Raw genomic sequence first — 26,823 nt, forward strand, 5'->3', positions numbered from 1 at the left:
CCAACACATCAAATGCAATAGCCAGGAAACAGTCTCAACGCCGCACCCAAAACTCAGACAAAACAGGGATTGAGAGCTCTGTCTGAGTGAGAACTGCTGGGTAGCCTACCTACACCTCTCCTCTGCTCCCAGCCAGCCTCTTCTGAAAAGGTCAGAGGGGCTTTTCCACGATGAAGGCAGCATTTCAGCAGTGAAGATCTCCAGGCGTCAGTCCGAGCCATGCCAAACTCATGTTGCAACTTCATTGAAGATTTCAAAACCTAACCCTCAGTTTCCTCTTTGCTCCTCTTTCTTGTTCTTTTTCTCTCCCAATCTGTCTGTCTGTCTCTATAAAATCCCCCATTAAGTATTTGTTGGCATGCTTGTGTCTCCATCATTTATTTCTCAGAGGGAGTGCCACTGTTTTGCGAAAGGAGGAGAATAAGACTAATCCAGGGGCTCTGGCAAACCGGGAGCTATCCTGACTCAACCTGCACAACTTGCTATGAATTTTGGTTTGTTCTCAGACAAAAGACATCACACATATTTTCTCTCTTTTCCTCCACACCCCACCAAATTATATATTACCCTGGATAGTCATCCAACACCTCGTCACTTCTGTGAGTCCCTTCTTCTCATCACTAGTAGAAAGTTCATCGGAGTTTCAGCTTGTCAGAACTGCAAACTTATGGTAAAACAGAAAGCTGGGGGAGAGGGGTTATGTTTCCTTAAAAACTGCTCTCAGGGCGACACGGGCAGCTTTCTTCCCAGTGGAAAAAAAGGGCAGGAGACAGCTGGAAAGGGATTATCCAAGTCCTACTCTGACACAGAGTTGGGAGCTAGGTGGAGCTCTTTGGTCCTGGAGCTTAAACACAGGCAGAATCCATTCACCAGACACAACTTTCCCAGGTTCAGGGACCTGGGTAGAGACAAAAAAGGTCCATCCTGGCACTTCAGCACAACCAGCTAGTCCACAGCCTCTGTCAGGCACACCTGCCTGGGGCCACGCAAGCATCCCACAAGGGCCCTGGTGTTCGACCTTCATCAAACTTGAAATACTTTGCATGAAAACTTTTGGCCATCAAATAGCTGTGGAAACCTCCCTGCAAGCAGGACTAGAGATCCCCCCAACTACACCTTGCAAAGCAGAATCATTTGCTGCACCAGCTCGTGCAGGTTCCCTACTTCCCGCTACCAACAGTTCATCTGAATCACCACCAATGTCTCTCCAGGGAGGTGCTGTGAGTGAAGCACTGAAATAGTGCGTATTTCAGTGACTGAAGAGGAACTAATCACTTCTGAAAACATAGTGAATGGAGAAATGTCTGCACAGAATGACGCATCATTTTCAACAAACTAGTGAAACTCGGGTCTTGGAGCATTAAGCGAGCACTTTTTTTGTCTGATCCTGGAAAAACTGAGCAGGAGTATCGGTCAATTTGTGTACCAGCAGATTAAGAAAGAATGAAATACAATCTTACCAAGATCATGGCTTTGCTCTTTGGTGTCAAACAGCTGCACACCGATGGTCTCCTGCTTCTGATCCAGGTAATAGGTCCCATCAGTGACCAAGTGAACTAGGACTGCTGCAGCTACCATAGGCTGGGAAAAATAAGCCTGGGAAAACAAAACCCCACAAAAGCTGAGGTGGAGAACTGTGGTGGGCTTTGAAAGACCCCAAGAGTCAGTGCAGGACTTGTAAAGCAACAAATCCCATCCCAAGTCACACAGAAGTCTTCTCTTCCAGTCTCTCCTACACAAACTAGATAAACTCGAGTCAAACAGTCCTGCAGCTGGAGGCTGTAACTTCTCAGAAATTCAATAGCTTTGTCACAGGAGGGGACTTCACCACTGACTCTCGCTCAGAGACTTTCTTTTGCTATTTTGCACTAAACGTACTTCAAAGAAAGGAGCAGCTTGGCCCTGGGAAGGCTGTCCCATGATATTTTGCCTGTTGTAGAAGCTTTGTAGAGACAGGCAAAGAGAAGACTTCTGAATGACGTGCACTTCCTACCTTCAGCCAGAAAATGGTCTGTGTCATGTGGGAGTACTGGAAGTTGGCCGTGCAGGGATACCAGGCATACTGAGAGACACCATCATTCAAGTCAATCACCTTAGTTCGACACACCTGCAGGACAAAAAAGAAACACCAAAACAGACGTGGATAACAGTAAGAGGTATTAGGACTGATTAAAGTAGAGAAAAAAGTCCAGGTGCACTGCTAGAATAAAATAATACACAATAGTGGCACCTGTAAATACCATGAGATTATTCAAAAGTGAAGTTTCCACGTCTTCCATCTCAATAAGAAAAAAATGAAACATAAAAAGGAGCTAAAGACTCACAGCAGCTGAATGGCAGCCAACAGTTTCCTCTTCATTCAGTAAGAGGTCTTTGACAGCATTCAGAACAACTTTGCTCCCACCCAAATGGACCGCGCCTCTTCCCACTGGAGTCAGTGACGATCACTTCTGATCATACCAGCTCACAGCGCAGACACTCTGCAGATGCTCTCCACAGTACTCCAGCAATGCCCTATTTAAACCTGCATGCCCCTGTAATTCCAGGGAAGTTACAGATGGCCATGTACACTTGGAAGCAAGTGTAGCCAGGAAACTCCTGTCTCTACAACCCAATTTAAGCAAACTAGTTTTTTTTTTTTTTCTTTTTTAACTAGGTTCTGCAAGTGGAATCACCATCTTCCTACACCTACAGCACTTTCCACAGCAGGCTGCATGGGATTATAAGCAAACAGCTCTTTTCAGTAAAGAACAAGTAGATGAATCCCAGGTGCTGGCATGGATGAAAAGCTCAATGAAGAAAACGTCTGAATTTAAGTACCAGAGAGCCTTGCACTGCTGTCAGCATGTCAGATGTGAAAATGAAGCTGCAAGAAATGGTAGGATTTACCCTGAAACCGCACTGCTCAGAAAACGAACATGCTTGACCATAGCCTTCATGCCCCAAATAAGAACAAGGAAATGTTCACATGCAACAGGCTACAACTCCATTAGAAGGATGCTTCCAGCTGAGGCTCTTGGAGCATCTTAAGGCACCTGATAAGATCCACAACACTTTGGTGAACTCAGTGATTGTCATTACCAGGGGCATGGGGATCGAGGGAATTCCTTGTAGTTGCATGGTAGAATGGCAATGGAGCTACAGATGTAACCCAAGAGGCAAAACCATCTCCAGCAGTCATGCTAGCTACAGGAGAGCCCAGGACCGACCACACAGCCCACCTGCACTAGGTGCTAACTGGAGCCAGGCACTCTTGGGGACAGGATTAGATTTCTCTCCAAGACCAGAGCCTAAACTGAGCAATCAGGTGGTGATGTGCTGTCAGTACAGCTGGTCCCATGAGCAATTTCCCTGATTATTAAAACAAAAAGAAAACCCTGAAGTCAAACAAGACGATCAACAGAAATGTGTCTAACCATTCAAAATCCTTTGCCCACTCAGTATTTCTGCATGGAATTGTCCTCTTGGTCTTGGCAGGCAAAGTCTAGGCAATGCACAGAGAGCCTGGGATGCCTGGGAATGAGAAACCAGATTGGCTAAAAGTGAGGTAATCACCTCTATAATCTGAGTCCCTCAAGATCCAGCACAGAGGAATCTATGGGCAAAACATAAATCAGCTTTAATGGGCTGGAAGAAGATTTTTAGTTTATTTATTTTTTAAAACAACTGGGACCAAGCTTCATTGAGGCTAGCCAGTGGATAGTGTTACATTTTACAACAGAGCAAGGCTTTACATAAACTATCTTTGGCATTTGAAATTCAGGCCAGCAATTCGACATGTACCATTTCGCAATTCTCCCTTCCTGCATTTTCAGCAGCCTGTCTCTTGTTGGGAGCATGGTTTTTATTTTAATACCTCTCCAGCTAGGGAATTTATCTTACCCACATCTGCAATTTATATGGTCAGAGAGCTCTTTGACATGAACAAAGGTCTCATTACTTTTATATGATTTTGTTCTTATATCTCCTCCTGCTCTACTGGTCCAAAAAAAGGTGGTTGAAAGAAACAAAAGTACTGACGTTTGGTGCATTTTAAGTGCCACTTAATGGATGAGTGAAAACCTGAATTAAGAAATCACCCAGACCTTCACCAAGAGTTTGAATCAAACCCAAAATAAACCTCTGCTGAGGTGGGTTGGAAATCTCTGATAACTTTTAAATGCCTTGTTTGATTTGTGTGCCTGTGTGAACTCCAGCACTTTCTGCTTCTGCCTGAGAATATTAGCAAAAATCCCAACGTTGCATAAAGAGCCTGTGTTTGAGCCATGTGCAGCTGAGGTGTGCGGGCTCGGCAGTCTGGCCTGGTTTGAGCAGGTTAGATAAGCTTCCTCCTGCTGAGGCTGATCCATCACAACTCAGACAAGTGTTCCTAAGTGGTACTGGGGTAAAAAGTTCTTTTAGGAAAAGAGCATAATTGAGATGTGTGGGAAAAGTCTAACAGACATGACATTAGGAGCAGCTACCAAACCTCTTCTACACTAGCTGCTCTCTAGGAAACTTGGCTAATGGCAGCAAAGTTCTTTAAGATTTTGTAACAACCTGATGGGATAAACAGTCCCAATCATCTACAGCCTCCACCATCTCAACACGCTCCAATGCACATGGCAAATACATCCCTTTTCTATTCTACCCAGTTATTGAGTGTCACACTGCAACTGCAAAGTCTGAGATCCATTTGCTGGGCGAACCTTTCACACCTCTGCCTTAACGGCACCCCTAGAAGATGGCAGCAGCGTGAAGGCACTTACTCCGGCAGCACCACCACTTCTAAGCTACAAGATCCAATGGCCTGGAAGACAGAGCATCACTTCTCCTCATGGCTACAAATCCATAGGAATTCATGCTTATTTCCTAACCTCCTCCAGTTTGCTACAGTGATACAAACCAGCAGCTAAAGCACCTGACAGCTGTGGAGGGAAGAAGGGACAGATGTACTTTTCATTGCAGGGTGTTACCAGACACTGAAATATTTGCTTTGAAGAACGACAGCATCACGTAGGACTCAAAACTTTGCTCACTGGGGCTTATCCAGGTTCTCAGACCCACACAGCAACTGGGATCCTCAGGAGCTTAGTATCTGCTCCAAAGTGTTCGGGGACTATTTGTGTCTACTTACTGGAAGCTCATGTCGTACCCCTCCCTGGGAAGCTGCTTTCAATTAAAAGAGCCAATGTCTGTTCCTCTCAGAGGTTCTAATCCAGCTCGTCTCCCACCCACACACTTTGTACACAAACACCGAGAGACAGAACGAATAAGGCCAGAGAGCGCTGTGGGATCTTCCCACAAGAGGGAATGCCTGGAGGATTCCCTTTGACTGATTTATACAACCTCTTGTCAATCACAGGGACAGCATGTTCTCCAAACCGCCTCTCCTGTTTTCCTTCTCTTACTCCAGGGGACCAAAGAATGTGTCAGAAGAAAGGGAAAAGTGATATATCAGGAGCACTGAGTTCACTGCCACATCTCAAATGCATTTACTACCACAATCAACTCCATTTCCTCAGGATGTTTTCCTCCAAGGTAATATGGAAAAATTTGCTGTTTGCTGAAGAGCAAATTTTGGAAGGCACCCTTGTGAACAATTCCCAGCCATCCCATGACTTCAGGCAACAGTAAGTTGTGTTGATGGGCTCCTGTTGCAGCCAAACTCCAGGTTAAGGATCTCTGATCCTGTGGACTGGGCACTGGAAGGTCTCAACGTGACTGTGCCCAGTGCATGTCCCCGTTACACCCTTTGGGGCAACACTCAGCTTCTCCAGGCCTGAGGGCCCTGTCTGTAAGATGAGAATGATAGAATCATAGAATCACGGAATGGTTTGGGTTGGAAGGGACCTTTGAGATCATCGAGTTCCATCCCCTGCCATGGGCAGGGACACCTCCTACTAGCCCAGGTTGCTCAAAGATATCCCCCCCCATCACAGGGTATCTTGAGGGTAAAAGCCATTAGCCACAAAAAGGTGCTCAGGTGTTACAGAGAGAAGGGACAACCAAGCACATATGCATGTGAAGGATATCTCTCCCCCCAAGGAGCAGGTTAAATACCAAGCAGGTGCCATCCCACTGTCCTGCCCTTTGAGCAAGCACAGACAGGCACCACAGGTTTGTAGACACTGGTGGTTCTTGTCTCTCACATTGGAACATCAAAATAATTCCAAGTGCAGTCAGGCAAAGCTGCTCTTTGAAGGAGGATGCTGCCCTGCCCAGCTCTGGCACACGCTGGCGCCTCAGTCACAGTGGACGTGCCTGTCTGTATACCCGCGGGCGGCTGGAAATGGAGCAGATCTCCAGGGTGTAGATCTGTCTGCTCCCCAAATCCCATCTGTTGTCCCACAGCGAGGCTCCCTCCAGACCATGTCTTCAAGCACTTGTCCATCAGGCAGGAGGGAGGAGAAGGGTGGAAGTGGTCAGCGTGCCCCGAGCACAAAGCCGCTGCCTCTCTCCCTCCTTTTTTTTACTGGGGACTGCACTGCTGCCACGATGATGGGGAGTTTCTGGGACAAAACACGCTATACCCTGTCCCATTTGCAAAACACCAACTGCAGAACAAGCAGGAACAGGATCTATTGGTAAAGCCCACAGTACCATCTGTTCACGAAGCACACAATATCCTGAGTGAGGTTGTACAAGTGCACGGAAATACTCACGGACTGATACAAAACCCATGGAAACACAAACACGACATGTTCTGTTGTTTGACGATCCAGCTAAAGAACAGATTTCAACCATAACAATGAAACCTAATTAATCTACAATTTTTAGCCGACTGCTCTGCAGAATGTTATTTATATTTAACTCAACACATGCCAGAGAATCCCAGCCATGACATAAGCAGCATTTTAACACATCTCTTACAGATGAAAACTTGCTCTCTTCATTGCCAGACATGGGGGCTGGCAGTCACCCAGACCTTTTATTCTTAAATATGTTATTGTTCTTGCAGACCTAAGGTTACTCTTACCCAAGGATGAGAAACTACGGTGCAGTTGCTAAAGATCAGAAAAGCTCCTGCTTGTTTATTGCCCAATATTATAAGGCAGCTTGACTGCCACATGGATGCCACCCAGTTTGCCGACTGCAGCACACTCCTCCAATCTGTTCTAAAAGCTGTTGCACTGTTCCTTCTCATTTAGGCTGGGAATTGGGTTAGAGTTACAGAAAAAAATGAAATTGCCCACATTAGTGAGCACTGAACCATTAAAAAGGCCACGACCATTCGGGTTCCAACAAACACCTCAAAAATCAGCCAATTTCTATGGCCCTTTCAAACCTCAGGAGCCCACAAAGCTCGGATGGAAATAGGACACAAACAGGCTTAGCTCAAGGGACATCAGAATTTTTGCTCTCTGTCTAGGTTCTTTTCAGAAATACTTTAGGACTAGTATCTACTAGTGATCTGGATTTGTCCTGTGAGAAGATTTGAGTCAACAGTTTTCTGCCCAACTCTGAAAGTCAGCATTGGGTCATCTCAGGTTGGGCTTTAAAAACGTAAGGAAAACATTCAAAGTTACTTTTTCCAAACTGGCACATATATTAAATCTTTCTGTGCACTATCAATGAGCTTGAAATACCCTGTTGTTGCAAAATCAAAACCAAATCTGAGATTCAGCAGCATAGGTTATAGGCATAAAATGATGAGAGAAAGCTGTGTCCTCCCTCTTCCACAGCCTTCCTACCCTCTACTCTGCTGCTTTTTCCTCAGCAGCAGCCCTCCCTTACCTCCAACGCTCATGAACTGCAGCTTCTCCTCCAAACCTCTCCTTGTCCTCGACATCTCGTAACACAGTTTTACTAAGTTCCATGCTCTTTGTCTGCTTTTGCCTGTTTCCATGGGGGTACTTAAAGCTCTGATGGCAAAAGATGAAAAACTGCAGCGTGTCCTGCTTCAGGCCAAAGGCATGCAGGCAGGTGATCACCAGAAAAGCTTTATCAACTGGGAGCTGACAAAACTCCTGGAGTAACACACTGATGCGATATTACTCCCAGATTCAGTTGGCTCAGAAGTAAGAGGAAATCTCATCTGTCAATTTTCCCCGTGTAATGAAGAACAGGATTTGGCTGTGGGATTGGGAAGCAGATTATATCTCCTGCAGGATGAAATCAAGCCCCAGTGCCAGTTGCTACGTCCAGTCTGAGCACAGCCACTTGCCCTTTGAATCTGGAGCAGCCGATAATGTCTGGACCTTGCAGATTTAGTATTCAACCAGCACGTTACGACAGCTTTCTTAGCCCAGAACCTCAATTTGCAGCTGAAGGTTTGGTTGGATATTTTTAGTATTTGCAAAGTGACCTTTATGTGTGTGAAAACACCACAGCTGGTATGACATTGGCATCAATAGTGCGTCTGCAGTGTGACATGATGATAAATTCCTTTGCTTTACAATAAAAATGAGAGTGTTCATTTCCAAAGGGAGATTTCCTTGGGTAGAGTTTTGGATGTAACACAGGGCTGTGATTCAGAAATGAGTGGGAGATACAAGGGCTATTTTGTCTTGTCATATAAATTGGTTTAGTTTCAGGAAAGCAAATAGGAGCTACAGGGATTTCCATTAAATGATGGCACAGATTGCATGTGTATTCAACGTGTCTTATTAACTTTCCCTTGCTCAAAAAAACGCAGTTATTTCACTTCCAAAGAGTCTGCATGAACAATATAATTCAATTTTTAAATCGTGCAGAGCTGCATTCCTTGAGCTTTCCTTTGAATTTCTGTTATCTCCAGATTCAAAGCAAGCCTCATTTAAAACCGGTGAGTTCAAATCAAAATCACATAAAACCATAAACTTCACATGGTAGACCTGAAAAAAACTGTAAATCAGTTCTGACTGGCCCTATCCCAAATCCACATCATCTCTGACATCCAGCCAGGTGTAATCAAAATATCTAGGATGCTAGCTGGACCTGTGGAAAAAACAATATGGAGTTTTGATTTTACAACAAACCCCTAACCAGGTGATTTTTGGCACGGTTCAAAGGATCACCCCAAAGACATCAGTTGAGCCAGGGCCAGAAACTATAAGAAAAGAATGAGGAGAAAAAAAAAAAACAAACCAACACTAATGTGATTTAATAATCAACTCAACTTTTGCACAAGTAAACACCAGCATTTGGAGCTCACGAGTGCAATTTGCACTTGCCCCTGCCTCTTTTGCCATTCAGCAATGCACCCTGAAAGGATGCGAAAGTAAGCGATGGCTCCAAGAGCACAGCAATGCAGAATACGTCTCATATGAAGGACGTGGAAGTGTAACCGAGCAATTTGCCATGTGCTCCGGTTTATTCACATCAGCGGTTTGCTATCCCTTCAACGCAGCAGTAGGACATAAAGATGCTGCTCTCAAACATCAGGATCTCCCAGCCCAGCACTGCTGGGATCTCACCTAGGAGGCATAACTCTTCCAATTAGCCCTGAATTGCATTCTGCTAGTATGTTCAAACTCACAAATATCTCTGCTGGTAGAAATAGCAGCCAAATACAACTCGCTAGTCAGACAGCATAAAGAAACAGCGCCCAAACCAGGACCTTATCCCTTCTGTTTTGCAAACATCAGCCTCATTAAAGCTACAAGACATTTTCAATCCGCAGCAAAGGCTCCTGTCTACAACTTCCCCATCGTCGCTCACAAAAGCGTGAAGGCATTATAGACTGATAAGTGCTTTAACAGACTGTATATCCATCCACTGGAGAGCGAGGTTAAACAAATACAGTAGCCAGAACATTATTGTTGGCTGAGCGCTCGGGTTCCCAAACTGCCTGTCTTTAACTTGAACCAGTTAGGTCCACTACAGCAAAGCCTGCGTATAACTGCAGGCCAAGGCTGGCCGTGGGGGTGCTATGGTGAAGGAAAACAATCCCATCCCATAAGCTTTTACCACCAAGGAGTAGAGCAAAAGCTGATTTATTTTTTTTTTTCTTTGACTGAAGCATTTAATTTGGGAGCCACTGGCATCAGAAAATCCAACTCTCAAAGGCAGAATATGAGCCACACTTTAGGAGGATTTAAAATATATTTTTATTATTATATTAGTGGATCCGACTCACTGGATTCATTGGAATTTTGCTGGTTTGGCACTGCTGGATTGGGCTTGTTACAATCCACTTGGTAACATCCCTCCTTCCTTCCCAAAGCTGGCCCTATAAATTTGCTTGGATGAAGAAAGCGCACAGCTAGTTAGAGAAAGCCCAAAATCAACAACAACAAATCCCTAAAGAACTTCAGCTCCATGAGGATTTCTCCATTAGAATAACACACTGGCTGAGGTGGACAGAGATGTTTAGAAGCACTTGGGCAACTTTTCTGATAGGAAGAGAAACAATGGGGGGGGGGGGGCCACATCTTTTTCCACTAGCAAGGAGGAAAAAAACACAATGCTTTTGCTTCCAGCACGGTAGGAATAAATCCTAAATATCCCTGTACCTAACCCCATCTCCCCTGAGCTGCCCCAAGTGCGCACAGGGCATGGGAGCAGCTTCCAAGAGATGTGACACAACACAGGTGCTACCGCGAGCTCGGAAGATTGCTCGCTAAGCTTTGCCTGCGGCTGAAGCAAACAGCCGTGCAGTGGTTAATGTCAGCCCTGACCACATGATCGCATTCAGGAAAGGTCAAAAGAGTGATTTTTCATTTAAAAACATCTGTGTGTTTAAAGAACAAAACTTTCTCATGTGCAGAAAACCAGGGGTTTCCAGCGCTTTTATTTCCAGAGTCAAAGTCATGCTTTTCAGCTTTGTTTAGGGTTACGGAGCATGTAAACACACTGTGTAAACCACACGCAACCCTCAACACACAGCGTTTCCACATGCGAGGATAACTGGGGGTGCAAACCTCTCTCTCCCTGCCTCCTTTTCCCTCCCCAAGCTGCTCATGCGGCACTCCGGCGAGCCAGCCAGACACCCCGTCGTTGTCCTTCCCTATATGAAGACATACACATGCCTTGAATCCTAAGGGTATAAGCCTGCTCTGGGCTGTCAACAGGCCTTAATTGGATACATCCAGGGAGATGATGCATTGGGAAGAGGCCCTGAATTTCAGAGTGAGAGGGAAGGCTGTGGCGGGGCTCCTGGGGAGTGCGTGGCGGGAGCATGGAGGGGAGCTACCATGAGCCGTCCTGGGGAGCTGGCTGTGGTTACACCTCGGCAGTCAAACCTGTTGGTTTCCCATCCAACTACTCAGCCCTACGTCAGTGTGCGTTAAGATGAAACCCTGGGGCTTGTTTTTCTTACTACCTGAAGGTACGGCTTGTGGTATGCAAATCAGAAGGTTCCCCCTTGCTTCATCAGGCTTTTCCCACTGAAATTGCCGAGTAATGAAACCACCGCTGTGCAAACAAATTCCTCTGAACGAGTTGGACCATCCAGGGAGAGCCCGTAGACCAACAGCCAGTGGCTTCCTCCAGCATCTCCACCCAAGCAAAGGTTTGGCTGCAGGTGTCTGGGGAAGCCCATCACTTCCCTCTAACCTCAGAACAGCTGTGATAAACTTTGAACTCCAACAAATTAAGACAAAGACCACTTGGAGCAGGTCATCCTTGATGTCCCAGGCTAGTAAGGGAGTTCACAGAAACTCCCAGGTGCTTCCAAACAAAGTTACTGGGGGGATTAAAGTAGGAGCATCACCTGTGAGAAGAAGCTCATGGGGACCTTCAGACTCACTGCCTCCCAGCAGGCTCTGGGAGGATGGACTGGGAACATAGGGGATGGAGGACCTCACAGCTGTCAGGGCTCAGCCCTTCCCACTAGAAACCACTGCTGGGACACGGCTGAAGTTCCAAATGGTGAGGCTTTCCTTTTGCAGCAGGTAAGGGTCACGGTATAACCACAGTGCAGTGCACCAGGAATAGATCTGTTCTGATAGAAGGGCAGTTTTTTCAAAGATATTTGGATGGAGAAAGGTGGAAGAAGGTCATCTCTTCCCTGCGCTTCAGCTTCCCCTCTCTGAAAAAAGATTTGTCTTCTCTCACAGCGATGATGCAAGAGTTAATCACCAAAAAATGGCAAAAAAAGATCCACTGCCCATAGTGCTAAGTGTATGGATTTTGGCCCAATGACCAAAATGGCTAAAGCAGAACTTGATGTTCTCCTGAAACGAGGGCTTCTCCCCATGAGTAGGTACAGGCACAGCCAGATAATAGCACTGATTATGCAAATAACCGTTTCCTGGCACGCATTACAGTTTGCAGCCAGACCCTGAGGCTATGGTGGAAACCCAGGTCCAGGGGGAGGCTCCTGCTGATAGCAGAGGGAGCTGGGCCCACTTACCAGACAAGTGAATCATCTCTTCTTATCAGATTCACCACCGAAATGACCTCAGAGGAAACAGTGATGCTCCAACTTTACAGGCAGTATTTCTAAAAATGAGCACGGATTTGGGGTTCCTCAACAGTTATGGCTCCAACTAAGGCAGAACAATTCAGGAGAGATTTAGAGCAGCTCAAGAGTTTACCCAAATGGTCCCCAGTTTTGTGTTTTTCTTTTCTTTTCTTTTCAAAGTAGATACTTATTTCCAGGTGGGGATAAAGTGATTGTCCCGAGAGACCTTTAGGACAGTGCTGGATAAGCACTATCCTCCAAAAACCATGCCTTTTAGAGACATCTCAAGATGAACACCCTAAAATTCATTGGCATTCAAAATACGAGGTCTTCTATGACAATGTGGGCTAAAATGGCTCCAGTTCTCCGAACAAGTAGCGCAGACAATCCTTCATTTAAAAGAAAAAATAAATTCTCCACTCCTGGCATGAGAAAGTTTACTTTCAGGCTTAAAGAAATGGTCGTGTGGTTTTGGGGATGGCATTCCGTTCTGCTGAAGAATAGCACCCTGCCTGCCTGTATATCTGTGGCTTTGTAGCTACATTACAATCCTGGAGAGCTCTGTTTACATATTTCACATGTTTTCTTGTGCAGAACATGAAACCAAATTACATAGTAAAGGCCATTACAGCTCCGCTCTTGCACACTTTTCCGTCCTCTCCTTCCGATCCCTTGTTTTAATTCTATCCAAAATAATCGACTGGGTATTTTTAACCGCGTTTGATCGACTGGCAAAGCTTCAGGCAGGTTTATTCGCTGTTGCAAAGGGAAATAATGCAAAAGCTGGTGAAGCTACATGCCAGGGGGGTAGGGAGAAGTCGGCCAGGGCAGGGGTGGGATGAGAAATGCCGAGAACCCTTCATGCATGAACAAAGCAGACGTGTCGATGCATTTATGCAAAATCCATCTGCTCTGAATGGAGAGGGACCCAACACAAACAACGCGGATGGGATGCAGGAGAGCTATCCCACGCTTACGGCTGGACATGCTCTGCATCTCAAGGCTTGTGAGCAGCAACAGCAGACACAGAGACTGGCAGGTTGAGGGGCAAGGGCTGAGGAGGGGGGTCTCCTTTCAGAAGAGTGCATGCTAACGAGCACCACCGCTATTGCGGGGTCCAGCTTGCCGATGCCGGGGGGGGTCCAAGCTGTTTTCTATTCCTGTGTGGAATCTGGGTGGGTGGCTGGGTGTACAGCAGATATGACCATAAAATGGTACGTTGCTTCCTAAAGAAGCACATAATCCTTATTATTATCCAAGACAATATTCCTTTCTTGCCTTTCTTCTCGCCCCTAGCAACAATAAATGGCATGGAATTCTGCTCTTGTTTCGTTAGCGGTAAATGTCTCCTGGTCCTAGGAAGAAGGGACCAATTTCCGGCACCTGAGGAGTTTTGGTTTGACCTTCATCTCTGCAAAGGTCAGATTGAACCTTTCGGAGAGTACTGATGGCTGCTTTGCTCTCTGCATCATCCTTTGTTTCTTTTATCTATTTTCTGTACAGTACACAAAGGGAACACAGTGTACCAGCCCCTGGTACTCACTGTTCTGTTTCCCTTAGATGACTTGCATATGTGCTCTTGAAAAATTATTCTAAAAACTAAGGGGGGGGGGGAAAAAAAAGGAAAAAGAAATATCCCTTGAGTGTTTGGCCAAATTTCTTGGAATCTCCTCTGACATCTCATTGTGTTCTCTCTGTCCTCCCCTTACACAAATCAGCCAGAGGCTACGACAAGAGCCATGGGGTCTGCTGGCTTACTACTGCCAGGAGCAGAAGTGTACTGAAAGGCAAAGAGCTGGAGGGGTGAGAAGGAGGGAATCACTGCCTGTCCTAGAAGGGAGCAGGCAACCAGGTGATGGGCAGCGTCCCCTTTTCTCCAGCCAGCTCTGGATCAACATTAAGGCTAATGCTCCTTCTCAGCCATCTCTCTGCAAATGAGTTTGTTAAAGCCAGCCTACCTAGAAATCCCATTTCTCATTTTATTTTGCTTCAAAGACCTGCCCAGAACACTGAGATCATTCCTGAGCAGGAGTCACAGCACAGAAGGTAGCACACATCTTTGCAGCATCCTCACCTCGGTGTGGACCCTTTGCATGGACCACCTCCTCTGACGAGGCAAAGCAGCAATACAAACATGTGAACAAAGGCCAGTGGAGTCCCTTTGGCAGAAAGGTTGCAAAATCCAGCTTTCCCAGCAAGACAGGTGGGAAACGAGGTGTCTAGTCACTAAAGCAGAGTTGGTGGGCCAGCTTTCCAGTAATTTTGTACTGGGAATCAACAGCTCACCAGTGCTAGGATGGAGTCTGATTAACTCACAAAGGGGATGATGTGAGGGGGCTTACAGAGCTGAAATGCAGCGGATTCAAAACCCTTTCCAGGTCTCTGCTCCCAGACAGCAACACTCAACAAGCCCTGAACAGTTTTCTTTTTATCCAAGATATGAACATTTACCTTTCAAGACATTCTGAACCTCCTAGTCCTGGAGAGGTCCAGGCTTAGTAATGCCCAGTGCCTGCAACATACATCTCTGAAGGGTTTTGAGGTTTAATCCTCAAACAGGAGATTTACCTTTCTGTTCTCCTGTTTCCACCTCTATTAAATGGAACAGAAACCAAGCAGTGTGGCTGTGATAAGGCTTAATTAATCCCTGTACATTGGAAAAACATTAAAAATATCATCACTTCAGCCAAGGAAGGAGCACTCCAGCCTGACTTTGCCTGATGGTCAGAGCCAGGCTCATGATGCAACTCTTCAGCTTTCAGGCACAAGATCAAATTGGCTGGTCTGAAGTATCTGGGGGAAGGCTGAAATAAAGACAAAATTTTGGATCCCCTTGAACTAACTTTAGACTTGGAGACTCTGTAACCTAAGTTGAAGTCTTTTGGTGGATCAGCCAGTACTGGAAATGAGCTCAGACGAGTACAGCAAACCTACATTCCTCTTTGCGACAGCCTGTGCACAGTGTCCAGTTCATCTTTTTCCAGAACTGCTCTCTGATCACTCATGGTTCCTCCATTAATGGTTTTTTCTTAGTGGGATTCTGCCCTCATCCTCCAGAGATTAGTGGTTCAAAGCCCAGCTCAGCTATAAATAACAGAGACATTTGCAAAGCAAATCATCTTATTAAAAATGGCGATTTTTTTTTTATCCCTCCAACCACAACAAAACTCTTACCACTGAAGAGCAACAGGACTTGGCTGTGAATTGAGAAGTTCAAAAAGGGCCACTTGCAGAGCCGACAGACAGACACCCTCCCTCTTCTCAGCAAGATCACACCAAAGGAAAGGAATGGCTTCTCCATTAAAAGTTGCAGGTTTCCTCTCTTCCCACTCCTGTTCAAGATTACTCCATTTGTTGGCTTTACTGGATCTTTGGGGAATCATCTTCAGTGTTATATTTATTAGACAGAATAAAACTGTGTGGCAGAGAACTTCATCATCCTTCTTTTCAATTTTGTTATGGTATCTTCTTACCACTCTTGGAGCCCTTGCTCTATCACGTTATTTCTTCTAGTACTCAGAATATTTCTGTGTTCCTGTCTCCTCCTTTTGTGGGCAATTTCAGACATACTGCAATTCTAGACATCTTTCTGCTGCTGGTGGAAGAATAGGTTTGTTGCAGTGAGTCTGGATGAGTGCAACTGTGGGAACTGTAATGGGGGCAGGAGGGGGCCTGTGTTTGTGGTAAAAAGATGTAATAAGAATCCTCTTCCACAACTTCTTACTCCATAGCAGCCCCTGTGGGGTACCCAGAGGAGAACAGGGTGTGTTTTTCCGTCTGGGAACAAAAATGAATCCCAGGATCTGTCCATGCCCAGCAGGCTTGGGAAGGAGTCCCCGGCTGGTTAAATGTGTCTGAGCTGCATGGCTTTCTCCGTACAGGGGAAAAATCAGGCTCAGACAATGGCACAGGAAGAAAAAAAAATTCTATATATATGGCTACTTGGTCTAAACAACTTCTGAACAACTGGGAGGAAATGTAATGCAAAACACAGCTACTGGAGGACTGTCCCTTTAAATGGCCAATGCACACACCAGCTTCCAAGTCCGGAGCACACATTGCCATGACAGGAGTAACGAGGTTACCAATAAGACACCTAAAGATCCATTAGTCCCTTCTTATAATTCTCAATTATAAAGTTCCAAAGGGAAACTGCAGACAAAAGGTCTCCACAAGCAGGAGTGCCACCAGCAAGAGGAGAGATGGCATCTCCAGCCTCCTGCGGCAGGTCTGCACCCAGCCTCTGCTCCTCCCCCCGAGCCATGGAGCATCCCTCCCGAAACAGGCCTGGCAGAGCCTTCTTCCAAAGGCACACCTGGATAGAAATGACACTTCAGCAAACTATCCAAATCCTTCACGCTCAGTACAAGCTACTCTAGAAATAAAGACTAAGACACAAGTTAAAGCGCTCAACCCAGTGAAAACTGTGGTGTGCAATGAGAGCACAGAGATTGAGTCGACTGAGGCCAGTGCAAGACCCTGACTTCTTGAACCCTCCAGGACAGCCAGCCTTTGAGAGACACCTAATCCACATTGTGTGTGCCCACTGGACACTCCTCACTGACAGCTTCACCAGTGATGGTAAAACAGGGACTGTCTGGGTAGGGCACCAGTTGGCTTTTAAACCCAGGCACTGTCAAGCCCAGGTGTGCTCAATTTGGTGTCAGGAAGCCACGTCCCACCTCCTCCTGCTGCTCAGAAGGAGGGTGACCCTACTGGGTACAAACTGGTCATGGAAATAAGGCCCTGGGGACTTCCCATACAGAAAAAAAACGCAGCTGAAGAACCCTTTGTCTGTCTGTTTATGCCGACTGGATCTGTCCTCCAGCTGGTGTAACTCTGCCCAGCGTACTGCCGTTTGGTAGTCTTTGCCAGCACACACCAGCTGATGACTTAATGCTAGCATCAATAATCTTTAGCACAAGAAAGGCCCCGAGAAATAAACAGTGCTGTATAAAACCCCACACAACCAGTCCATCAACACTGGTAATATTTCACGCAGTGGATGGCAAGGAGAGGCTGGTTCCAAACTCACTGCAAGAGCGGGAGGGAAAAGAGCAGCCCAAGAGTGTGCAAAGCGCTTCTTGCTAAATTCATCCTGCAGCCGCCAACAGGTACTGAGCAGCACCTGCTTCAAGATCCGCGAAGGGTGCTGGATCAGAAATCAAACTGTAAAAATACGCTGCATCAGGGCTCGCATTTCTGTGCTGGTGCAATGTTGCTGACTGGTCCTCTTTGACCCTAAATATGATGCTGTCAGAACTGAGAATATTTCTTAATCAGCACTGAAGAGCGGCTGCCAGGAAAGCAGAAGTGCTTGTCTATCAGTCTTGCTTCTGCAGAAAGAGCGATTGTTTAAAGGGAGGGGCTGTTTGACCTTTCCATTCGTCAACTGTGTATCTCTTCACCAAGACCCTGTCATTCTTTGTAAGCATTTTGTTCAAAACAAATCTTATACTCTGATTTTTTTTTCTCCCTTAGTATGTTGCCATTCAGCAGCCTCAGCCTAACAAGTAAGGAAGCAACACGTAAGATCCATCCCAAAATAATAAGTAAGTGTGGGCACCCTACTTTTAAGGAACAACCAACTCTGCAGAAAAAGGCAACGTCTGAGTTGAACTGAGCACCCAGGTGTGGGGTGCTTAGTCTGCAGAAGCAACCCTACAATAACAATAAAGTGTGCTCCAGCTTGTGCTCATAAACAATCCTCCAGCAGTAAACAAGTGCACGCAGGCAGATATTGCAGAGGAATCTCACAATAACAAACCAGCCGGGGATGCTGGCTCCTCGGAAACAGCCCAGGCAAAAACTATGACAGTCATGCAGAGAAATAGGCGTTGAGGTATCTAAGGATGAGAAACATTTTAAATCATGAAGGACATGCGTAAAATGCTTGAAAGCATCCTTGAAATCGCTGGGGCAATTATGAGAAATAGGGATGGCTAACAAACAGGCAGCTTATGTATTCTGTATATTGCTGGGGACCGCTCTCAAACATATCTTTCATGGCATTCTTGATGAGAAGCCAAGACAAATGCCACTCTGATTAATCAGGAAACTACCCAACAACAACACGAAAAGTTTGCACAACACCAGCAAGCACACAACTGACTCTGAAAGATACCCGGGTGAGGAAAGGTGCTCCTTTCATCAATACAAAACCCCCCGAAGGCTCAATGCTTCTGCAGATAATGAAGCCAAAGATGTTTACACACCAGTGGTCACTACATACAGTGATTAGAGGAGATCTTAGGTTAATTTTCATCTCTACTAGCTAACAGACTGATGACCTGCTGCCCCACCTAACCTCTCCGGAGCGACAAGTCAGGTGTTCTCACAAGCTGAGGAGGCTGCCTTGTTCCTGGGGAAAACAAAGACTTTCTCAACATATATGATTAAGAAGGTCAATGAACCCCATGCACTCCAACTCGTGTAATAGGACCAGCTGAGCTACAGCAAAAATTCCTTTTGCTGGAAGTAAACAGCACACTGTTATCTCCCCAGGGGCCAGGCAATAACAGGAGGCATGTTCCCATTCACTCTGCCAGTGTGTGATACGCTAGCGCTCTGCCTATAAATACAACAGCTTTTTTTTTCCTTTTTTTTTTTTTTTTTTTTTTTTTTTTACAAGGCTGTGACAACTTCATCTCATCTGGGTACAACAAACACGCTGGAGTTGCGGCTACACAGCAGGGCTTTCTGCTATGTGTGCATGTGGTGGTGGTTTTTCCACCACAGGACCATATGTTACCTACTGCCTGGTGGGGCTGCGGTTCCACCCGTGCATCAGGAGAAAATCAGGGCAGCTCTGCATAGCGGCTGCACGGGGACAGAGTGCTTGGGGACAGGCATAAAGCAGCACCCGAACTGGAGACAGTGGGCTTTGGACTGTACTACAGCCCAGGGAGCTTGAGTGAGAAAGAAGTTACAAAGGCATTGGTAGGGGTCCAGGGGAAAGTTCCTTTTACAGTGCGAAATAATAAATGAGACCATGACAAAAAGGCAATCCTGGGCTCGGGTTCTGTCTTGGTACTATGCCAGCTGACCACACTTTGTACATTTAAAACTGACCTGGTCATTAATTTGTTACAGACTTGTGCAATGTGAACAAGGCCAAGTCTCTTGGATAAAGATGTTTTCTCTTGCAAGCCAACTGGAAAAACTTAGCGTTTACTATTCACGGAGAAGTCTGCTCGTCATATCTGTGACACGGCGTTCCTCTCGGCACTGCCCACTCAAGACACCTCCCAGATAATTAGACTGTAAGAACAACTTTGCTGCATCAAACCAAAAGTCCACCTAATCCACAGTTTTACCTCTAGCAAGGGACAATGGTGGATGCTGAAGGAGGGATATACGAAGCAGCTCTTCTATGTGATGATCCTTTCCCTGCTGTAAAAACCCAACAATAAGCAAAGAGGGCTTTCCGGAGTCAGTGGGTTGCATCTGGACTGTTGCATCTACATTGCGTACAGCTCTGTTTTCCAGGCATTTATCTAATGTCTTTTTTAACTCATTTGGATCTAATTCTCTCAGGGAGACAGAAGGTAAAGTTATGGTAGCTGGAGCTATTTATGTTACAAAGGAGACGTGTAAGAAGGGGGTTAATGCTAATGAATGGCTTTGGGAATGGACGGGACCTTTCTCAGAATAGAACAATAGGGCGCTTTTATGAAACCGGGAGACAGAAAACACAAAACTATTAAAAAAAAGAAAGAAGACTCTTTTGTATTATTTAGCATTAGCCTTCAGAACCCATCGCCATGAGACAGTACCCTGTGCTAGCTGCAGAGAGCCTGTCCAGTCTGTCAGGCGGTGATAGTTAGTGGAGGCGACTCCTACACAGCTCATTGAGTCAAGCAGGCTGCAACTCCAGCCAGCTTTTAGTTGGATGATTGGAACTGAATTTCAACTTATTGCTACTAACTAGGCTCAGAAAGAGGGAAATTGCTGTCAGAAACTTTCTTGGTGAAGCAGCGAGCTAACAGCTGGGCCAACATCACACATGAACACCGACTATCTAGCTACGCTCATGAACATTACTCCTCGCCGGATTTTGCTTTCCAGGAGAGGAAAGGGAATATGCTTTCCTTACCTGGGTTGCTGCTGGCTGACCGATGACCACCCATCCCGGACACTGCTGGTCACTGTGATGTGAGACAGAGACGTTGGAAGCCCACTGATCGAGGAAGCCTTTGGGAGTGTAAACACCACAGTCTTTGATGCTGGTCATTTGCTCAAATTCCTCACAGACTCCATCGCCATCGTGGAAATAGCACCTGCTGGGTTCATCTGCCAGCAGAAAGCAAAGAAAAGAAATCACAAAGGACTGGCTACACACATCTGCGATCTAGTTGCTAGGACCTGGTAACATCAGTAGTCATTATCTGCTGGACCAGGTCACTGGGAAGTGGAAGCATTGGTCGCTCCTAGACAATAGCAAGGTGGTTTTAAGAAAGCCAAGTAACAATAGTCAACTTTTGTATTGGGCAATTCCCCCAAGGTATTTCCTAATGTAAGGGGTTTTCTGTTCATTTTCATCTATCTCCATTTAGAAGGATGGAGACAGAAGAAAGCAGAGACAGAAAATACACAGCGAGACAATGTGGGCCTTGGCATAATTCCACCAACTTGGATGGAAAAACGCCAACAGAGGGTCTGGTCTACAATGTTTCCCTTTTTGTTTTTTAAAAGATATTTGCAAAACAACAACGACAACAGCAGCAGCAACTGAGAATTCAGGGGTGGTGAAAATTGCCAAGTTCACAGCCGGAGTGACCAAGGGCCAAAGAGATCTGTTTATCCACAGCGCAGATATAATATACATAGTGCGAGGGTAAGCTTGCCACATCCACACATGGCTTCAACCAACATGACTCAGATTTGACCTGAAAGGATCAAAAGCAGCAGGAGACTTTATTATTCTTGTCCATTTATTCTGTGGCTTCTCTAATGAGACTGCCAACAAAGATGCCAAATTTTTGAGGTTGTTTCTGTAACACTGGCCCATTAAAAACTGAACTGAGATCCATCTACTCTTTTCAAACAGGCTGCATAGCAATAATGACTTTCAGTCATTAGAGTACTCTGTGAAATGGAAACCTTTGACCTGTTGGTATCCTATTTTGTATTGTATTATCATTGCCAGTCCCCAGAGGTATCCAGTTCTGACAGCCTGTTGTATTTTTGTCTGGCAAATAAGTCTGCTGAAAAAACAGTAGGAAATTAGCCAGAGCTTCTAGCTGGACTGATGGAAGCGATCCCTAAGGAGAATCCTGTTCGGTAGCATTGGACTATCTCAAGCTAGGTGTCAGAAAATCCAACGGCTGCTCCATTTTGAGCTACTTCCAAACTACTAAATCCCCTGTTTATTTTTCCTCCTAGTTTACACAGTGAAATACCATCATGAGCCAGAAAAAAATTCAGTTTATTGCAATTCAATTATTTAATGACTTTCACTCCTTTTCCCCTCCCCTCCTCCCAATCTCCTGTGCAAAATTCCAGGTCCTTAGGAGAGTGTGAGTTTGAAAGAACAGAGAAATCTATCAGGGGAGGATGTCATTACAGTTTCATTTCATCACGACCTCTGTGGACAACTTGTGTACGTGGATAGCTGTGGGGAACTGTGTATTTGCTGGGCCAGTACTCTGAGCTGGCAGAAAGCAGCCAGTGTGAATCTGGAAGCCATTCAGCTGTATGAGTGCAGCCCCGTGTCTGAGCGAATATTCCCGGGGTGGCCAAACTTCTCAACCCTACGTGTCACATCTTAAAATCTTCATATGGCTGGGAGCCACCAAATATATACCACACACCTCGAAGAGCTGGGAGGAGGAGCTGGGGAGAGTGCTTCACGGACCAAAGATGACAATGGCTCCCTGGGGTGCCCCATTACTCCACGGTGGGAGGGGGCTGGGGTGGGTGTGCAGATGGGCCCTAAGGCAACCCGGCAGTGCTGGCCCCAGTGGCCCCTGCCTTTGCCTTCTCCCACGGCTAGATTGCCCAACAGCCCTGATGGCAGCAGGACCCTGCCACTCATCTGCTACAGACCCAGCTGGGAACGTGTGCTTGAACTGCTCATCTGTGCCCCCAGAGCCCCAGTCTGGACATCCCTATAAGACACCTTGTTCCTTAACAGGTTCATTAATGCTGGCACAGTTCATCCCTGGGAGAGACACGCTCTGTGTCTGGCCAGCTCAAGGAAGGGGCAGAGCGAGCACATAACTGTGATGGCCATGGAGACACACTCTTGGTTCCCTCACCTCATCCTTCTGCACCTCTCGTCTGCTCCTCTCTCTGCAGAGATGTACCAAAGCATAGGCCGTGTCTCTGCTATGCCCAAGAACAGTAGGATAAAGCTGAGTGGCTCACCCGCCTCTGAGCACTATGTCCCAGTTTGAGCGAGAGCCTCAGCAGAAATCTCTGAGAAATATTCAGACTGTGGTCAGCAATCAAAAATCCTCAAAAAACAAATCCCAAACATATGGCGATATATATTTTTGGGAAAAGAGTTTCTTTGTCATTCTATACACAGGGGCTTCCTTCTGTCAAAAGGGAAAAATAAAAGGAAATACCTATCGTATTAAAAAGACCCAACCTTCAGCCTACAAACAGATGCACAGTCAGATATACACTTACAGAGAAACACCAGCACCCAAGTACATCCTGCTACTACATCCACAGTGCAGAAACACTGACACACAAACACACGTACGCTCCCTTTACATATCCCCAATGCAGCCACCCCACTGATGCAAACACATACCCAGAAACTCACAGCCTAATTTTAGGTGTATGTGCTTAGACAGTGGTTCCCTGGCCTTCCTGAAGCTCTGACTTATTTTCACGACAGGCACTGAAGCAAGCACAACATTTACATAGCAACATACTCCTGCACTGGCTCCAAACGTTCCCTCCTAATGCGATGATAAATGTAATGGGCTTCTGATAAGATCATGTGTTTGGGATAAAAGAATACTCAAGACTTACTCCAATCTGATGACTTAATTCATACTCACATGGATGGGAAGGCAGCCTTTGAATAGCTGTGATCCAGGCCAGTGTGTGATCCTAACAGAGGCTAATTTGTTCCTGATTATGCTTAAGACCCCAATAAATCTGTCTGCTCGGAGCCTGCAAAACCCGAGGGAGGAACCGAATGGAGAGACTGAGATGTCTGAATTAAATGGAGACTGCCTAAATGATTAACAAAGTCTTACTGAACTGCACTGTCATGAGCCCGTGTGCTGTGCTAGTCCTGGAGAGTCGCGGCACCCTGCCCTCCATCCTGGCGCGGGTTCACTGCCTGGATGACACCACGCACAAAGGCTGAGAGATTATGCACTCAATTGCTTTTTTGTGCTTTGAAAAAAAATGGGGGAAAGTGGCTTTGCAACCCTAATTTTCTATTAAGGAGGACCTGTAAGTCCTACTACTGACACACCATCCTGAAGCATGCAATGCCATGTCTGGAGGGGAGTGTTGGGGAGAATCAGAGAACGGTTTGGGTTGGAAGGGACCTTAAAGATCATTGAGTTCCACCCCCCTGCCATGGACAGGGACACCTCCCACTAGCCCAGGTTGCCCAAAGCCTCATCCAGCCTGGCCTTGAACCCCTCCAGGGATGAGGCATCCACAGCTTCTCTGGGCAACCTGGGCCACTGCCTCACCCCCCGCACAAGAAAACATTTCTTCCTCACATCTCATCTCAATCTCCCCTCTTTCATCTTAAAACCGTTCCCCCTCATCCTGTCCCTCCACCCCCTGATGAAGACTCCTTCCCCATCTCTCCTGTAGCCCCCTTTCAGCACTGGAAGGTGCTGGAAGATCTCCCTGGAGCCTTCTCTTCTCCAGGCTGCCCACCCCCAACTCTCTCAGCCTGTCCTCGTACGGGAGGTGCTCCAGCCTGTGACCGTCTTCGTGGCCTCCTCTGGACCCACTCCAACGGCTCCATGTCCTTCTTATGTTGGTGGCCCCAGAGCTGGATGCAGCACTGCAGGGGGATGGGGGGGTCTCACCAGAACAGAGCAGAGAATCCCCTCCCTCAACCTGCTGGTCACACTGCTGGGGATGCCCCCAGGACACGGTTGGCGTTCCGGGATGCCAGCGCACATTGCTGGGTCATGTTAAGCTTCTCAAGAAGATGGGAGGACCTTTTCATGCCCACAAGCTTCCTACTTCTGAGTAACGGCAAAAAGGGGGACATTTTAAAATCCTTCTAGACAGTGGTGAGGGGACTGATCAACCCACAACAGCCAAATGTGATGCATCACTGAGCGGGCTGCCCAAAAGCAGAGGCTCTTCCTTCCTCAGGAACTGAGCACCAGCTCTGACTCCTGACTCTTACTGTGGCCTCGGATGCTTGGTAGGTTGGGCTTTACATTTCATGAGCAAAGTGAAGAATGACCAGATTGTTTCTTCCTATGAATGCTATCACAAAATAAAAACTAAAAGGCTTCTTCCCTTCCCGGAGTGGTGTGAACACAGTTCAGTTAAATCTGTACAGTCCTACAGGATCGAAGCCGGGGAGGGCAATGTCAGGAGTGGTATATTTCTAGGAAGCAGTAGCTAACATCTTTATTTCCATAATGGGGCAAAATGCCTTTTCCATTCTCTTCTCAACTACTGTGACATGAAATGCATCCAGGGCTTTGGTAATATGAGCTAATTTTTGTCTCCACAGAGGTCTACAGGCTCCAAGACCTGGTGAAGGTCATAGGGATGTGTTGGTCACACATGGCCTTCATCATGGACTATGTTCATCAGCACCATGGATATCTCACTTCTGAGCTGAATCTGATTTGAAGCAGATATGGAGGAAGGGAACATGAAGGAAATCTGATTTGTCCTCAAGGAAAAATGACATCAAAAATAAAAAAGCAGTTGTCTGGAAATCCAGCTTAAATCTAGAACAGTAGAAAGTCTGCAGGCACAGCACCTGCCAGGAGGAGACAGTGTCTCTGGGGGACTGACAACAGACGCTGAAGGATCCTGAGCTGAACTTGTGGAACACGTATTCTTTCAGGCAGCCCGAGCTCCTTGTCCATGACAAAGTTCTTTCTGAAGGCACAAAAACGTTGCGGCCAAACCAAAGTCCCTCTCTTGCCCTTGCTTTGGGAAAAGGCAGTGTCTAGCTCAGCAAAGATTTCCATGACATCTGGGAATCCCTGAATGCTCCGTGGCAGCTGTCAACCTGGAGAAGGGAGATTTGTTGGGGAAACAGATTGGCAAGACCTGGACCGCTTACTATTGCAGTTGGGATTCAAGATCCAGAACCATCTCGAGGCTCTTGAGTGTTGCACCAGAAAAGGATGCAAACTCCATTTCTCCTCGCTTCTTATCCTGTCCAAGCACAGTTGCAAAAGGCAGCCTTCTGTATGGAAATACAAACCCCTCCTCTGCGGTCAGAAATGAAAGGATGCAAAAGGCAAAGCAGAGGATGGAGACAGCACCTGGGAAGTGCTGGCCAGACCGGGTCTGGATGAGCAGGTAATGGTCACCTCTTCAAAGCGTGGCTAGAAAATCCCTGGTGCAATGAATGAAGCCTGGTAGGGATCAGGAAGCGGACATGCAGGATATACACTTATCTGTCATAGGCAGCCTTCCACCTCATTAAAAAAGAAAAAAAAAAAAAAAGAAATAAAGAGACCCAATTCAGGGCACAGGGCACATCCTCCAACGAGGCTTTTAATGTCCGAGCCGCATGGTCAAAGTGCTGGGGACAGACACTTGGGGCAGTTTCCTGTTGTCAGCTAGAACACAGTGACTGGCATCAGCATAGTCTTCTTCTATGCAATAACTACTGTTTTTTTAAAAGGCCAGACAAAAAAAAGAGGAGCATTTTTAAGCTCAGCTGTTTACTTAGGGATGTTTCCAACCATAACAGGCCTCATGCCACATAACTATTTGTCCAAAAAAAAAAAAAAAAAAAAAAGAAGAAAAAAGAAAAAGGGGGGACAAAAATGCAGAAGTATTGTCTCAAAGTAACAAATTCTTGGAACAGAGCAAGCTTTGCGTTTTAACCCTGGAAAGTCTGCCCAGAGGTGTGCAGACACAGTGAGGGCCAAATCACAGGCTCACCGAAGTCAGCAACTTCTGCAGAAGCAGGATTTTACCACCGCGTCACTGAATCGGCATCTCCAGCACTGCTGTTTATGTTCACAGATGAGAAGAAATGTATCCAGAGGTTTCTATCACAAAAAGAGAAATCATTCCACTGCAGATCACATGAACCCGGCAGCTGAGCGATTGCAGAACCTGCTCCATTTATTTCTACAGGAGTTTCACCTTTGGCTTCAGTGGGAAGAGAGTGAATAACATGGCCTGCTTCCAGGATATCTGCTAATCTCTTCTTTAATATTGAAGAAGCCAGAGACAGAGATATTTCCTGCTACAGTAAAATAGTTGAGAGTTATTTTCCTTCCTGGATGCTCAGATTTGAGATGAGGAAAACCATTACACAGAGCTTGGGCAGAGCTTTCCGAATAAAGTTGCATATCAATAAATTGTGACGTTTTCCT

The 26,823-nt window shown here is 46.2% G+C and overlaps 1 protein-coding gene across 1 annotated transcript in view; it reads right to left on the reverse strand.

The window, feature by feature from the left end:
- The window catches only part of PAPPA (pregnancy-associated plasma protein A, pappalysin 1), a gene marked incomplete at its 5' end in the record, with an annotated part of 150,569 nt that overhangs the window by 49,883 nt on the left and 73,863 nt on the right, over window positions 1-26,823 (reverse strand). The window contains 3 exons of the mRNA XM_010086512.1: window positions 1,461-1,596; window positions 1,994-2,107; window positions 20,403-20,599. Coding sequence (XP_010084814.1) covers window positions 1,461-1,596; window positions 1,994-2,107; window positions 20,403-20,599 — 447 coding nt within the window. The remainder of the gene's footprint in view (window positions 1-1,460; window positions 1,597-1,993; window positions 2,108-20,402; window positions 20,600-26,823) is intronic.

Source organism: Pterocles gutturalis, unplaced genomic scaffold (genome assembly GCF_000699245.1).
Source record: "Pterocles gutturalis isolate BGI_N339 unplaced genomic scaffold, ASM69924v1 scaffold6356, whole genome shotgun sequence".
Taxonomy (NCBI): Eukaryota; Metazoa; Chordata; class Aves; order Pterocliformes; family Pteroclidae; genus Pterocles; species Pterocles gutturalis.